A 17,161-nucleotide genomic window follows, 5' to 3' on the forward strand; every position below is an offset into this window, starting at 1 on the left:
TTTTATAAAATTTTCTTATTAATTATCCTTAAGACCATTATTTTAATAACATTTCTCATTTTACTAATTAAATATTAAAATTAGAGATGACAAATAAACTCGTACAAGTGGGTATTGTTCGAACTCACTAGTCCCCGTTTTGACGGAAAATACATTGACTTTATATGGGTATGGAGAATTCCTTAATTTTTCAATTGGGTATGAGCATGAGGATGAGTATAAGAATGCACATATATCGTCGTACATCTATTCCCGTTTAAATTATTAAAATATTCACAATTAATTAAGTAGCTCTCTCTCTCTCTCTCTCTATATATATATATATATATATATATATATATATATATATATATATATATATATATATATATATATATATATATATATATATATATATATATATATATATATATATATATATATATATATATACATTCTTAAAAAATTTACTTGTTAATTATCCTTAAGACCTTTATTTTAATAACTAACATTTTTCATTTTACTAATTAAATATTAAAATTAGATATGACAAATAAACTCGTCCCATGGGTATTGTCCAAACTCGTCTCCGTTTTGACGGAGAATCCCTGACTAGGTATGAGTATGTGTATAGGTATGAAGAATTCTCGACTTTTTCAATTGATTATGGAGATGAGTATGAGGACGTACATATCCCGCCATATATCTGTTCCCGTTTAAATTATTAAAATATTTACAATTTATTAAGTAACCCTATATATATATACTTTCTATTTTTTATTTCTTCTAATTATTTTGTTTGTCATGAAACTCATTCGCATCTCCAATATATTTTTCATCTTATCATAACCTTTATATAATTATGTTAAAATGATGTATGTCAATTAAAATTTTTCTGTGTCTCACATTTGAATATTTCTATTATTTTTTAATATTTTTATTTATTATATATTTTCCTTTCAAATGATAATGTTTAATACTTTCAATTTAAGTGTTTAATATCATAAACCTTTTATTTACTAGATAATATAAAAAAATTCTTTACTTATTATTATTAATTTTTGTTTCATCTGAAGAAATCTTTTATTTCGCTAAAACATTTTTTGTTATTTATCGACCATTGAGTATATATGTTGATATTTAAAAAGTTTTCTTAGATCTTTAAGGTATTTTTCATCTTATCATACCCTTAATTATACATTTATTTTTCTTTGTGTAATTTCATTCAATAGTCTCTCAAATTGTTTATAAGACACACATTTATTAATTTTTTAATATTTTTATTTGTTGTTTATTTTCATCATGTAGAATACTATTTTGATATATTTTATCTGATTTTTTTTTCTAACTCATTATCAATCATACTGTAATTTTTTCACTATAATTGTATAAATAAATTTTATTTACTACAATATAAAAATTTAATGTAATTGTTATAAATATTTTTATCACTATCCAACATATATTGGAGTTTAAAAGATACAAGATCATGTTAAATTTTATTATTATGTTTATTATTTTTTATTTGCGTTATTTTGATCAAGCGATGCATGATAACTTGTATTAGTGTATAAAAAATAGATTCATTATAATTGAAAAAAATTGAAGGAAACAAACATTTAAAATATTTTTTAATTTGAATATTTATTTTTCTTTTATATTTTTTTTAAATATTTTTAAATTTTATCGACTAGATTTCATTAATGTTTGCAAATTTAATAAATGTTTTGGTTCTCATGAAATTTTATTTGGTATTCTAAAATGTAAACAATTATAATTTATTTCAAAGTATTTGATATCAAAGAAACAACCATCTTCCTAATGTTCAATTATTTAATAATATTATGTTTCCTTTACCATAATTTTTTATTATTTAATCAAAATTAATTAAAATTAATTTTAAAGTAGTAAGTAAAAGATAAGAGTATGAGTATGAGATTATATCCATTATATAATGGGGATGAGAATGAGAATGCGACAAAAGTTTGATACTAATTGAATTTGTATACGAGGATAATGATAAATTATTTTAAAATAGTCAAACAAATCATATTAAAACAGTTATTTTAATGAACCATATCAAATTTTATATATTAACCGAAATTCAACTAAATATACTTAATTTTATATAAAAGATTAAAAATTTAACTAAACTGTTAAATTATTTTTTGTGTAAATAAGTAAGGAATGTCGATGTACCACTCTAAATAATGACAAAAATCAAACGACTAATATTTAATTTAAAAATATAATAATTTTGAATAGTTAATAAAATAATTTGCATAAAACTTAATTATACTATTTTTTTAATATAAAGTTACTTTACTACTTAAGTTGTTATATCTGATCTTAGAATAAGTGACGGTGCACCCTAGTTGAGAGTTCTTGAAGTAAATATCAAGCAAGTAAAAATAACATTTACTTATGTTAGGTAGATAACTATGTTTTTCCATAATATTAAATTAAAGTAGGAGTTTACTTTGACTTCAATCGCGGCACTTCCTGAAACAGGGGAAGTTTCAATTTGAGTGAAAGAACAAAATCTGGTTGTTTTTCCTTCGTAGCTATTTTACAATCCTTCTTCAAACCTAAACCTCAAACCCCCAATCGAATTCCATTGTTTTCTTTCTCCTCCCTCGATCTTTTCCGGTTTCCTAGATGGAGGAAGCCAGAGAGTCTCTCACTTCCATCAACGGCGATTTCGGCTTCGGCGGCGCCACCGATCGCCGATTCGCCTTTTCGCGCCAATCTTCCTTCCAACATCCTCACACGCCCTCTTCCTTCCAACCACCTCACACGCCGATAGACATTCCCGCACACGGCCTGCACCACCACCTCTACTGGTCCGCGCATGACGATAAGCCCTCCGCCTCGCTCCATAAATCGTCCTTCTCCTCCTTCGTTTTCTCCGTCTTCCGCAACGTTAGGTCTGGAAACAGGTTTATGAAGAGGCTCTTCCTGATGATCTCGCTCAATGTCGCGTACTCCACTGCCGAATTGCTCATTGGCCTCTTCACAGGCCGCATAGGTCAGATTCAATCAGCGTTGATTTTTCGTTAATTTTTCAAATTCAAATCCTCGTTACTTTTTATTACTTATATTCGTGATTTCACGAGTCTGTGTACGTGATGCATGGAAATTAATTTTACTTTTCAAAACCGTTCTCTGGTTTAGGTGTAGCGATTTATGTCACCCGAATTTGAAATCGAATATCTGCTGACGTTTTGGTCTATGTCTTTGCCTTTTCAGGTTTGGTGTCTGATGCGGTTCACTTGACTTTTGGATGTGGTCTTCTTACATTTTCGTTATTTGTTATGGCTGCGTCTAGGAAAAAAGTCGATCGAGAGTATACTTATGGGTGAGATTTGTTCATTTATTGTCATGTACTTGTCAACAGTGCTCCATCATTTTTTTTGTACTTGATTACGTGACGCAGTTTATTGTATAACTGAATTTTGATTCCTGAAGTGGTTGTTTAAACAGTTCTTCTGGAAATACCCTATAATTGTTTTTTTCCCCTATAATTGCTTTTGTTACTATTGTAATTACTTGTATTGGAAATTTTCATGTACAGTTGTGCCATTTATGAAATTGCAGAATTCGTTAGGTATGAGTGAATATATATGGCAAAATTGGACATTTACTACATTCTATACAAAACATGATTGTTTTCTCCCTTGTGCTAAAGGGAACTAGTTAGTTCTTTACTACCTGATGTTTCTTAGTTTTGAGAGCTGAAGAATCTACCTTTGGGTCATATGTTTCTCTTGAGTCCTTGTACTGAGAGCTAGTTTTCAATTCCCATGTAAGATTAAGGGATTGAGTTAGGAATTTTTCTGAAACAGGAACAAGATGAATTTATTCAATGAAGATGTAGCTAAACTGGCAACTGTCGGGAGTTTTTGTGTGACTTAGTTGGTTCACTATTCTTACACTTGCACTTAGCTTGAACCTAACACACATATTCATGTGTTCATATGTATCTGCATGCATCTTATTTGCTAAAAGATAACTTTTTTCCATTCGTCTGTGTCATTGTTTATATTTTTGTATTCAAGGTTCAAGAATATGAATGTGTCCCAACAATTACTTTATCCTAGACTATGAAGCATAGACATGACTCTTTAATGGTGTGTTGTGTCCCTGTGTTGGATACATGTTTGACACTAACACGTGTATGACACAATAGTGACACATGCATAGGGTTGAAGTGTTGAATCTTAAAAGTGTATTTTTAGCTGTTCCAACATGGTCTGACACGACTTTGACACAACAGTAATGAGAGTAGACTAGACATGTTGTTTTAGAACTTGGAAAGTCAGAAACCTATTGTGTAAGTTTCTGTTATAACCATAGAAATAAGGAGCAGATGTTATATAGATAGAAATATCTAGATTATATATATAATTAGGAATATTTTTATTTATTCTCATATCATGTCTTTAATATTAGAGGATATCAAATCTCCTCTATTTATTGTATTAATTTCTTTTTCTCAATATAAATAAAGTATCTGTGCTGTCTCAAACACAGTTTCAGCTCAATATCTCTCAATTTCTCTTAGTTGACCAATTTTTATTTCTCCTTTAAACAAACAAATTAATTGTTTATTTTTCTCTACATAAAAATAATCCTTCCATGCATTCTCAACTTGATGTTGTCGCTTATCCCTCTTCTCTGATCAGCACTTACATAAATCTTGACTGTCAATTTGAAATAGTTATAATGATGTTCAACACACACACATGCATACACACAGTCCCATACATACATTATACATACACACACATACATATATATATATATATATATCCATGTCCATGTCGTGGTGTTCGAGTCGTGTTTGTGCTTCATAGATGCTAGATGCAAACATGTCTAATCATTGTTCCTTGTGTGTGCACATTCGATTGTGTTATACTATAGGTATTTTTTTGAACTACTATTTACCTTTTTATTAAGCATTTCAACCCTGTCTATAGTTTTTGAACTAATATTGTTGAATTTCAGGTATAAAAGGCTAGAAGTCTTGTCTGCATTTACAAATGCCGTAAGTATTCCTTATTTCATTTACTACAGCTGTTGTTACTGCCTATCTAATGAATTGATTGGTTGTTGTTACTAAAATGATGCTTCTATAATAAAATTAGTAACCATGTAAAAGTAAGTTGTGGAGATTATGGTGCTGAACTCTAATCAGGTTTGGTTCCTTTCTGGTTTTTGACAAGGTGGAAACATGTATTTTTATCCCTAGGGTAAACACAGACTAAATTTTTTCTATTAGTGTGGAAATTGGTATTTTTCTTAAAATCTTGTAAAATGCTAAATGATATTGCATAATAAATGGTAAAATACATTTTTAGATGGGCACGTTTAACTGAATTGAGTTGCTGTAAGCTATATTTTTGACTAAGGATGTGTTTGGATCAACTTCTCCGTTAACACTTCAAAAAGAAAACTAGATAAACTTTTCAATAAGCTAAAATTAGCTTATGTATAAGTTAATTTTACTTATGCAAAGATTTATATCATTTCCTTATTGTTTTCTTCCTTTATGAGTGCTTATAGAAATGTTTATTCAAAGAGATCCTACGCAAATGCATAGAGTGGTTAATACATGACATTTTGGTTTGGATTTTACAGTATTGAGTTGAGTACTTAAATAATCACTTGTATAAGGGGCAAAAAATATTTTGTGAATGTTTTAAATTAACTGTTGCAGACGTATTTCGTTGTTTCTCTTCTATTCAGTACATTTACATCATATGCGCTAACATATTGAATTTTCTTCTTCTGCTGCTTGTGTAGACAGCTGTTTCTTTTGTTTATGTCATTCTCCCTAGCAGTTGAGGCCCTTCATGCCTTCATACAAGATGAATCAGAGCATAAGTAAGTTTGTACATATCCATTGTTTTATTTCTTACAATTAAATATTGTACATATCCAGCAGCAGAAAAACTGACTAATGGTTTTCAAAGTTAGAATTGAAAATTTTGTTGTTGAGCTGGGTTCCATTTGATGCTAGCAAAGGATTGGTATTGGTGTCATAATTGGTATGTTCTATCCATATTGTGACGATGAAAAGCACTAAGCGCAGGATTTAAGAGAGCAAAATCAGGGTTGTTGACAAAGCCAAGGTTATAACATAGGGGTTGTAATGAGCTTGTGCTCATTACATGGGCTAAAGTGTTTATCGATGGCTTTGATGGGGCTTGTAAACAGTATCTGTCCGTTGATATTAGGATTTATGATTTGTTGGAATAGTTAAGAAGTTGACCAGGTGGAGGTTTTATGCTTCTCTCTGAAAGGTATCAAATGTTTGTTATTGAGAAAATTAAAATAACTAATGATGGATGATGAAATAACATAAGGAGCAACTTAAGTACTTAACCTATGCTCATTACATGTTTCTCTTTTTTCTCTAATATCAGTTGAGTTGATCATAGGCGTAAAGGTACTTTTTCATTGTACCCAAGAGAAAGAGATGAACTGCTGCCTTATTACGTCACTTTTGCTGAACTTGCCAAACTTTATCAAAATAGTAGGATATAATAAATTACCCTGTTCTAATAAACGTAAATAGAATTTAAATAACAACAATAACTTTTGGAAATATCCACCCAAAAAAGGCCCATAAAAGGCAACCAAATTAATACGTTTCTTAAGGACGCCTATTGTAAATGGATAAAAATTACAATTGACTTTTAGACGTGATCTTCAAAAATATGTATTCTTGATTTTGCTGCTGCCTGCATCACATTTGTAGATTGTGTTCCTTTTAGAATGGGAAGGGATTGTTTGTTTGTGACCTTTTTCATTTTAACGGTTTTTGTTTTTTATTTGTTTTCCTTCTATTTTTTATTTATGCTGACTATGTTCTTCTTGTAGGCATTACTTGATTGTTTCTGCAGTGACCAATTTATTTGTGAATCTCGTTGGTGTGTGGTTCTTCAGAAACTATGCTCGGATTAATCTTGGTTAGCATTTATCAGATGTTCTTAAATTGACTTGATCTAACCTTTTCCTACTTTTGAGCCTTGACCTGTAATAATTAATCGTTAAATGTTTCTTCCGGAAAATGTCTTGCAGCTTACAGAAATGCAGAAGATATGAATCACCACTCTGTTTTCCTGCATGTTCTTGCAGATTCCATTCGCAGGTAGATATTCTTTGATTTATGTTGTTTGCCATGTGTATGATAGTAACACCCCATGAATGCTAACGCATTTCCTTAACCATGTACAAATTAATATCGACCTTACATACTTCAATGGCTTCTCAGTGCAGGTCTGATATTGGCATCCTGGTTGTTGTCCATCAGGTTTCTGTCTAATAATCTAGAGTGATATAATGAAAACTTGAAAAAAAATTGAGAGTTTCCTAACATTATTACTTTAGATATTGTAATTTGACTTGTTTCTGTTTCCTTCATTATAGGGTTCAGAATGCAGAAGTCTTGTGTTTAGGACTTGTTTCTGTTGCAGTTTTTATTCTTGTTCTGCCTCTCTTTAGGGCAACTGGTGGTATCTTGCTCCAAATGGCACCTCCTAGCATCCCAACTACTGCTTTTAACAAATGCTTGAGACAGGTTGTTACTTTTTCCTGAGCAAATTCTGTTTTGCTCCACTTGTTAAATGATATTTAAGTTTCAATTTATTTTTAGGAAACTGGTGTTTTTAACTTTCTATCACAGATCGAATCTTGGGGCTGTGGTGATAGATACACTTTGCTTGCTTTAGTCTGTTATTTAAGTTTTGCATTTTTAATTTGATACATCAGTGTGTCACTCCTAAATTTTGTATATTCCATTCAGATTTCTGCTCGGGAAGATGTAATGGAAGTCTCCCAGGTTCGTTTTTGGGAATTAGTACCAGGTCATGTGGTTGGTTCACTTGTAGTGCAGGTAATTTATTATTTGTTCTCCAATCCTTTGTCAACACTAGTGGTAGCAAAAAAACTAAAACCATGATTAGTTTTACGTCATTAGAATATAATAAATAGTGTAAGTCTAGATTTACATCCCTCTAACGCGTTGTAGTCTTGTTGAAGTGGGTCATGCTGTTTATCTGTTGTACAACCTGAATTTTATGTTAAAAATTTGGTTACGTTAGTGTGGCATGTTTTCTTTTGTTTTTATTAAGTTGATTTAATGTAAATGTTGAGTATTTAGTGGGTGATGCTGACAGGTAAAGAAAGGGACAAACGATCGGCCAATACTAGAATTTGTGCATGGCCTATACCATGATTTGGGTGTACAGGACCTTACGGTGCAGACTGATGATGCGTGAGACTCTCCTTACAATTTTATGCTAATAGTTATTACTAAGGATTGTATACGCATTTTTGTCATTGTTTATTACCGGTGGAAAGAATGGTAACGTGATTTCTAATTTAAAGCGATTATTGATTTTTAACAGGCATGTCTTTTGCTGTCAAAGTTAACGAGTTTAGTTATATATATATATATATATTCCTTTAAACGAAAAGAGCTTATCTGACAGATAAAAAAATGGATGCATATGAAAACGTATGAAAATTTCGTGGATGTTTTTGACAATTTTGAAACGTATGAAAGTCTTTATCTAGCACCCCTTTATTTTAAGTGCAAACCACCTCATTGGTTTGGAACGTATTTTAGTTTCCTAACATTCTTTACTTGATTTTATTTCTATATGAGCACATCCTAACATAATATTCTTTATTTTTTGGGAAATTGTTTTTTTAATTTATTTTATATTGGTAGAAATATTCTTGACAAAATTCATTTCGCATCCTTTGGTTGGTAAATAAATTTCGTAAAAGGTAAGCTAGGGTTGTATTAGGGATGTCTTCCAAATTTGTATATGTTGTGCTCCCATTAATTATAGCTTTTTGAACTTTTCTTATTCAAAATAACAGTTTAATAATAGCTCCTTTAACTTTTTAAGAGTAATTCTTTTCTAAACTAAATTCGACTGATTTATATCAACACACTAACTAAATTGATTTATGTATATTTTTGGTTGATATATACAATAATATAAATGCAAATCGCATGATTTTTCCCGCAAGTTTTTGTTTTGCTTGTACATTCAATTTTTTGTTGGATATGTAAAAGCATTTGGGTTTTCTAGTTCCCACTTTAAGATGAATAATAAAATAAAAGTAAGTGGAAAACATAAATTACTCACTTTTCCACTGAAAGGACATTTGCATGTTTGTAACCGCAAACCAAACGCAGTAATAGTACTTGCTCAAACGTCTTCAATTGGTAATGCCTGTACTGGCATTACTTGTGAGAAATAACTTGTCTTACATTTGAACAAGGAATTTCTTGCGTAAGCATAAATATGAGAAACGCGGACACTAACATTAAATCAATAAATTTAATTGAACACATAACATTAGAAACATATATACTTTGGTTTTCTTAATTAAGAGAAGGACAGTGAAGCAGTGGTATATCTTCAGCTGCCTTTCGCTTTGTTGTTGGTTACATTGGGCATGGAGGCTAGCACGTTTGCTGCATACCTGTGTCTCATAATTCCAGACAACTTAAAATATTTGTCACTCTTCTTAAATTGTTTCCAAAAACACAGTCCTTCACGGTGAAAGTAGCTTTTGCATTGCCCACATTCAAGTGTCCAGCCGTTGCAGCATTCACCACAGGCTTCACATTTAGTGTTTTCATCAGTTTCTTCAACCAAAGCAAGAGGGTGTGAATGAACATCATATTGGAAACTACCTCCGAACTTGACAAGCCTACACTTGCCTTCAACACAATAAGGATGAGCACCATAATCACAGTCATCGCAGTAATAAAACCATTGCTTCGGACAAATTTTCTCATTGCAAATGCCACATTCATATTCCCTCAAACCCTCTTCAACAAAATAGTTTAGACTTAGAGGATGCTTGTCATACATGCACCATGCTCCACGCGGTAGAGTAGCACATCCACAATCAATAGCAAAATCCTCACAAACTTCACACACAAGCACATGCTTCGACCAACGATGACAACCTTTGCATTGCCTAGCAACTGTTGTCTTCTTAAGGAGCAAGGGATGCATGTGACTTTCATGTTCAATTCTCTCTCGAAGGGAACCACAACAAACATCAAGGTCGAATTGACACACATCACAACGATACACAAAACCATTGCTCAATCTTTTGCATCCATCGCACCTATAAATGCCATCATAATGTGGTGCCTTGGGGAGAAGAGTTAGAGGGTGTGCATGAAACGGGTGTAGCGTTGTTCTTGGTAATTCAACACAACTTTGGTGCAAAATGAAGCCACAATTTTCTTCTTCACAAGAAAATAAAGGTGGCACGATGGGTTGGATACACGCATCACAGAGTTTCCCAGAATATCGCAGATCACTCTCTTCATCCGCCAACTTCAACAAATGTTCATGACCAAAGAAACTACAAGTAAAATCAATATCCAAGGATTCATCAGTTTCATAGTACGTGGATGATTTCTCATCTTCTACTGCCCAGTCATCTCTTAAATCTTCTTGCAAACACTTCAAATGCACGGGAAATCTGCAGGTTGAACAAAAGTAACCCGCAAAAGCTGAACTCATTGCTCCATTACAAACACCGCAAGTTATGCTACCCCAGAAACCATAAATGTGATGAAGGAGATAAGTGAGCTTCAAAGGGTGGTCATGGCTTTTTATTCTAACAGCAAGAGGCAATTCAGCACAGCTAGAATGAACCCAAATCTGACAAACGGTGCATAGGCAAGCGAGACCCTCGTTTCCTTGCAAGCCGCAAGCATAACAAACAAAAGATTGTGGATTTGTCACTGACATGAAGTCGTGCTTATGGCCATCATCTGGGTTGCACTCAGAAGCACATGACACGTCAAGATCATAGCTGCAGGTATAACAATGGTAGACGAAGTTTCGGAAGAGGCCTCTGCAGGAATCACACACGTAGGGTCCCTCATAAGGGGAAGTGGAAAGGAGAACAAGGGGGTGCTGAGGGTGAAAAGGGTGTTTGATATGGCGTGCAATTTCTACGCATGTTTTGTGAAGGATATAGTTGCATTTGTCGCAGCTGAAGACAGGACCTGATGAAATTGGGTTTTCACAACCTGAGCAAAGGACTAGGTTGTTGTTGTTGTTGTTATCTGTCTTTTCTTGCTTTAACAGAAGAGGGTGGATATGGCTGAAATGTTCCATCTTCTCCATGTTTTGAAATTCTGGGTGTTTTTCTGCTTTGTTTTTGAATAATTAAATATGATTCTTTGGCGTTTGGTTACAGTTTGTGAGGAAGAAAGTCTCCTGTAAGCTTTGCTTCGTTGGTAAGACATCAGAGATAACAGATAGATGGTTATGCTTATTCTTGTTTTAACCCACTCAAGAACACAAGGAATTTCGCACCAAAGGAAGGAAATACTTCTGGTTTCACCTCCAATTTCGTGCCAAATATTTTTTTTTTAAGCATCATGGTATTTTCAAACCATTTTTTTTATACTCATTTGACCTTTTATTCTATCTTTTTCTTTAGAAATAGAAAAATCACTTTTATTAAGTACATTTTACTCCTGTAAAAAATCGTTAAATAGTAGTTATTGATGTCAAATAATTTTTTTTCTTTTTTATAGTTGGATACTGTAATAGTTTTCTATCTAGTCTTTTTCTTATAAGAATTAATTTACTAATATGTATATTTTGTTTTTAATATAGTTAGCTCTTTAAAAATTTAACTTTACCGTATATATAGTATTTTCTGAAAATTATTAAATAGTGAATATAACAAAAAAAATATATTCAGACATCAATTTAGAAACTAATTTCTTAATTAAAAACTAATTTAGAGATTAATTCTTTTGGTAGATAAAATCAAGATAGTTAATGCTAATGACTAATTTATAGATCAATTATAATTTTTTGAAACTATTTTAGTTATTAATAATTTTTAATTTATAAATTGGTATCTAAATTGGTTATTATAGTGACTAATTATTTTTTGTCACTAAAATTGAGAGATTTTTGGTAGTGTCTGAATATTATTTTATTTTTTATTGACGTGACCAATAAATTAAATAATAAATATATTATAGAAGATATTAAAAACAATAAAAATTAATAAAATATTGGAAATAACAAAAGACTTTCGTATTAATGTTAGATCAGTTTGGAAGTAAGAAAAAATTTAATTAAATGTGATATTACTAATTGAAGAGGTTTTTGTTCTTAGACAGTAAAGAATAAAGAATTGTTACTATTACAATATGAAAAGCTTTTTGATGTTATAATAGAGGGAATAAATTCTTATTAATCGATAAAATCAGAGATATTTGTGGTTAACTATTTTGATTCAATTGTCATTCTCATAAAACACAGTAATCATCCAAGAAAAGGTTTGATTGTATATACGAAGATGAGTACCAATTGTATCATTCTTCTTCTCAATGAAAGCTCTTACCATTGAAGAATGTTTGCATGGTTACTCGGATCGATAAGATATGAATGCTTAAAGCTCTGCCTTGAAAGAGAGCAACACACATAAATTTCACCCTTCTGAAATTGTTTCCAAAAACAGTCATTCTCCATGGAAGTAGCAGCATTTGCATTGCTCTGTTCTATTTAGTTTCTTCTTCCACCAAAGCACAAAAGGGTGCCTGTGAACATCATATTTTGAATTTGTCATCAAACTTTCTCTACCAAAGAAGTGTTAGGTTTACCGAGGGAGTTTGACCGATGAGAACAAATATTAATAAAACTTGAGTACAAATATATAAGACATAGACACCACTTTTAATCCAAAATTTTAAAACAATAAGTTTATTGGATTTTTATTTTTATATAATGCTCTATTTTTTCATTAAATTTAGACTCAAACTTGAATTTCTAACAAAAAGAATCAAATGACAGCCTAGTAAAACCTGTGTTAAAGAATTTGTTGGTGTTTCTAATTTTCCATTTCAACTCTCTTCGAGGGAAACACAACAAACATAAAAGGTTTATCGATTAGAGCAAATCATCCAAAATATACTCCAACAATTGACATATCATAAATAATAATCCTAGTTTGCTTCAACTCAGTTCTCAGTTTTGGTGTTCGTTTCTGAATTTACCCCTTTTCTTCATTGAAGCCCTCATTTCACAAACATAACACAATAATTAAAATAAGAAACCAAAACATATATGCATAAAGATAAAGCAAGAAATGATGTGTGAGAAAGAAGTGTAAACCGTGGTTATGAGATGAGAGCGAGGAAGAAAAAAAGTGAAATTAGGACAATTAAGTACAGTGATACTATGATTTTCATTTTTTGATTTTTATTTTTTAATCATGACTTAGTTTGAACCATAATGTACCATTATCTTTTTTTTAATAATCAATTACCCATACTAAAATACGTCAAGAATTAAAGTACCAAAGTCAAAAAATAAGAATCAAAATATAATTTTCTTGAAAACTATATCCTAGGTGAGAGTGACCCGTATCGAAGAATTGGTGTGAAGAGCATATGTAATGGACATGCGTATCTCTCACCTAGAGATGATAAATAAACTTTACTACCGTGAGTATTGTTCGAATTAGTCTTCGTTTTGACGAGAAATCCTCGTATTAACTGGGTACAGGGATTCCTGACTTTTTCAATTGGGTATGGGGATGTACATATATTCCCGCCATATCTCTGTCCCAATTTAAATTATTATATTTAATTAAGTAACCATATATATATATATATATATATATACTTTCTATTTTTTATTTATTCTAATTATTTGGTTTGTCAAGAAACACATTCTCACATCTCCAATATATTTTTCATCTCATCATAACCTTTATGTAATTATTTTAAAATGATGTATGTCAATTAAAAAAAAATTATGTCTCACATTTGAATATTTCTATTATTTTTTAATATTTGTATTTATTGTATATTTTCCTTTCACTTTCACATGCGAATGTTTAATACTTTCAATTTAAATGTTTAATAGCATAAACCCTTCACTTACTAGGTAATATAAACAAAATTTTTTACTTATTATTATTAATTTTTGTTTCATTTGAAGAACTCTTTTGTTTTGTTAAAACAATTTTCGTTATTTATCAACTATTGAGTATATATGTTGATATTTGAAAAATTTTCTTAGATCTCTAACGTATTTTTCATCTTATCATATCCTTAATTATACATTTGTTTTCCTTTGTGCGATTTCTTTCAATAGTTTCTCAACTTGTTTCAAAGACACACATTTGTTAATTTTTTAATATTTTTATTTGTTGTTAATTTTCATCATATAGAATACTATTTTGATATATTTTATCTAATTATTTGTTATTTTCTAACTTATTATTTATCATACTGTAATTTTTTCACTATAATTGTATAAATAACTTTTATTTACTACAATATAAAAATTTAATGTAATTGTCCTGAATATTTTTTTTATCACCGTCCAACATATACCGGAGTTTAAAAGATACAAGATCTATATCAAAATTTTATTATTATGTTTATTATTTGTTTTTTGCATCATTTTGATCAAGTGATGTATTAACAATTTTATCAGTGTATAAAGAAGAGATTCATTAGAATTTAAAAAGTTGAAGTAAACAAACATTTAAAATATATTTTAATTTGAATATTTATTTTCCTTTTATATTTTTTAAAAATATTTTTAAATTTTATCAACTAGGTTTTATTAATATTTGCAAATTTAATAAATTTTTTGATTCTCATAAAATTTTATTTGGTATTTTAATCTAAAATGTAAAAAATTATAATTTATTTCAATGCATTTGATATTCAATGCATTTGATATCGAAGAAACAATTATTTCCTAATATTGAATATTTGATAATATTATATTTCTTTTACCGTAATTTTTTATTTTATAAAAATTAATTAAAATTAATATTAAAATAGTAAAAAAACATGTACGAGTATAAGTATAAAATTACACCCGAGTTAAAAAATAAGAATGGGATAAAGATTTCAAATTTGGATATAACGATAAAGATAAATTTTTCTACAGAAATAAATATAAGATCAAAGTTCGCTGTAGACAAACCGAAAGAACCTTTTCTTGCTTCTTCTGCTCTATCTCTTTCTCTATCTTTATTATAATCCACACCCACTACTTCCACGTATTACTTTTATATTCAATATCTGCTTATCCATTATCATAAATATATAAAACTATTATTCAATTAGTACCTATCAATACATGTGAACTTTCATTGGTACTTTTATTTCTTTTCTAATATTATTAAATGATCATTTCACATCATACACTATGACATTCAATTTTTTTAAATCTATTTAACTTGTAAGTCAGCAATGTGACGTCATCTGTATGAAAAATCTTTTTTTTTTCTTATTGTATGTCTAAGTAATAAATTTTAATATCTCGTCGACATATGATATTTTAGTATATACTATACTTATTGTATAAATATTTCTTTTTCCCGATTGGATACTTATGAAATTATATATTTAATAAATTATTTCATATATCATATTTAGAATTATATGTTTTACAATGAAATCTAATTGCAATTAAATTATTGATAATTATTTTATTCTAATTAGCAGTTAATGTTATGCTTTCATTAATATTTACCGGCTTACTAATGCAAAGATATGCCCACAACAAAAAGTTTTCTAGAAGTTTATTTTCTGTGAACATTAAAGTCAAATGACGATTAGTCTCCTCACGTTTTTTTTTTTTTTCGATTTCCTCTCAGTTTCCACCTCATTTTCTGATTTCTTTACTTTTTTTTTTTCTGTTTATTGTTTTCTTTTTCATGTTTTTTTTTCTTCTTTTAGGAAATCAGATTAAAACATAAATCATTTTTATATTTTAGTTTGGTGGTCGATTTTTGAAATATGATGTGTATTGGGTAAGATTTGCCCATATCGAGGAATGATGTTGGACTTGTATATCTCAAATTGTGTTGAGTTGAGTTTATATATAAGTTATAGTTATTGAAAAATTGTAATTATATATATATAACATTAGTCTTATACATATAAAGTATTTGACACCAATTTTGTCCAAAAATTTTATAAGACAATAATGTTATGAGTTTTTATTATATAATGTTTAACTTTATTTATTCTATTCAATATAAGACTTTAACTCACACTTGGATTATTTCAACAATCTTTTCTTAAAGGTGATTTTTTTTTTCACATGATATATTTTCCCTTAAATATATGATGATCATTTTTATTATGAGTTATGCAGTCAATCATGAAAATTCACATCATAAATTATCTAGTCAATTTTTGTATTTATCTATGTAACTTATAAATCAGCATTGTAAAGTCGTTACCATTTAAAAAAAAAAACATCTACTAATCAATTTACTGTATCTGTTGATAAATTTAAACATAGGATCGGCGTATAAAATTTTAATATATATTATCCTCATCCATATAAATATTTTTATTAGATATTGTTTGTTTTATACTATATGTATATAATTATTAAGATAATATTGTATGATTTTACTATGAAATTAATTTCAATAAAAGTGTTGGAAATTTTATTTTATTAAACTTAGTCAATCTATGCTTTTAATATTTTCCAACTAGTTTCGACAGCAAAGTAATACCTGCAAAGTTCTTTTTTCGGGAAGTAATTCATATATATATATATATATATATATATATATATATATATATATATATTTGTTTTTTTTCTTTTCTTCCCATGATGTTTCTATTGTAGTTTTGTGAAGATCCTTTTTAAGTACGTTATTGGATTATTTATTTAAATAAGGTTTAATTAGTCAGATCCATTTCGTTCAAAATATGTTAGTTTGGTACTCTCTTTTAAAAATATGTCAATTGAATCTCAACTTTTAAAAAGATGCTTCAAGTAGATACTTTAAAAAAAAAATTTATTAATTTTATTAATGGTATTGATATTTAAAATGACTTATAAGATTAAGTATTGATATTTATATTAAAATTTAGTGATAAAAGTCATGAATAAAGTTGACAACATTAATAATTTTAATTGAGAAACTTGTTTAAAAGTTGAAAAACTTGTTCAACATTAATAATTTTAAAAAGTGGATAGCAAATTAATACTATCCGACTAATTAAATATTTAAATAAATAAAACCTTGGGAGTTCAAATCTGAGGTAAGTACCAATAGAAATTTAATTAAGTATTTTATTATCATAATTGATACGAGTGACTTCACTTTCTTATTAAAC

At 29.3% G+C, this 17,161-nt stretch overlaps 2 protein-coding genes across 2 annotated transcripts; one reads left to right on the forward strand and one right to left on the reverse strand.

Moving 5' to 3' along the window:
* Positions 1-2,463: 2,463 nt before the first annotated feature.
* Positions 2,464-8,390, forward strand: LOC114173481 (metal tolerance protein C2). Its single transcript, XM_028057926.1, has 10 exons — positions 2,464-3,007; positions 3,229-3,337; positions 4,987-5,026; positions 5,789-5,865; positions 6,865-6,953; positions 7,066-7,135; positions 7,259-7,297; positions 7,414-7,564; positions 7,790-7,879; positions 8,163-8,390. Exons 1-10 carry the CDS (start codon positions 2,638-2,640, stop codon positions 8,262-8,264), a joined length of 1,137 nt encoding a protein of 378 aa, XP_027913727.1. The 5' UTR covers positions 2,464-2,637; the 3' UTR covers positions 8,265-8,390.
* An 833-nt stretch (positions 8,391-9,223) lies between these two features.
* On the reverse strand, positions 9,224-11,178 carry LOC114181199. Its single transcript, XM_028067580.1, has one exon. It carries the CDS (start codon positions 11,157-11,159, stop codon positions 9,423-9,425), a length of 1,737 nt encoding a protein of 578 aa, XP_027923381.1. The 5' UTR covers positions 11,160-11,178; the 3' UTR covers positions 9,224-9,422.
* Positions 11,179-17,161: the final 5,983 nt, after the last annotated feature.

This window comes from Vigna unguiculata, chromosome 1 (genome assembly GCF_004118075.2).
Source record: "Vigna unguiculata cultivar IT97K-499-35 chromosome 1, ASM411807v1, whole genome shotgun sequence".
Taxonomy (NCBI): Eukaryota; Viridiplantae; Streptophyta; class Magnoliopsida; order Fabales; family Fabaceae; genus Vigna; species Vigna unguiculata.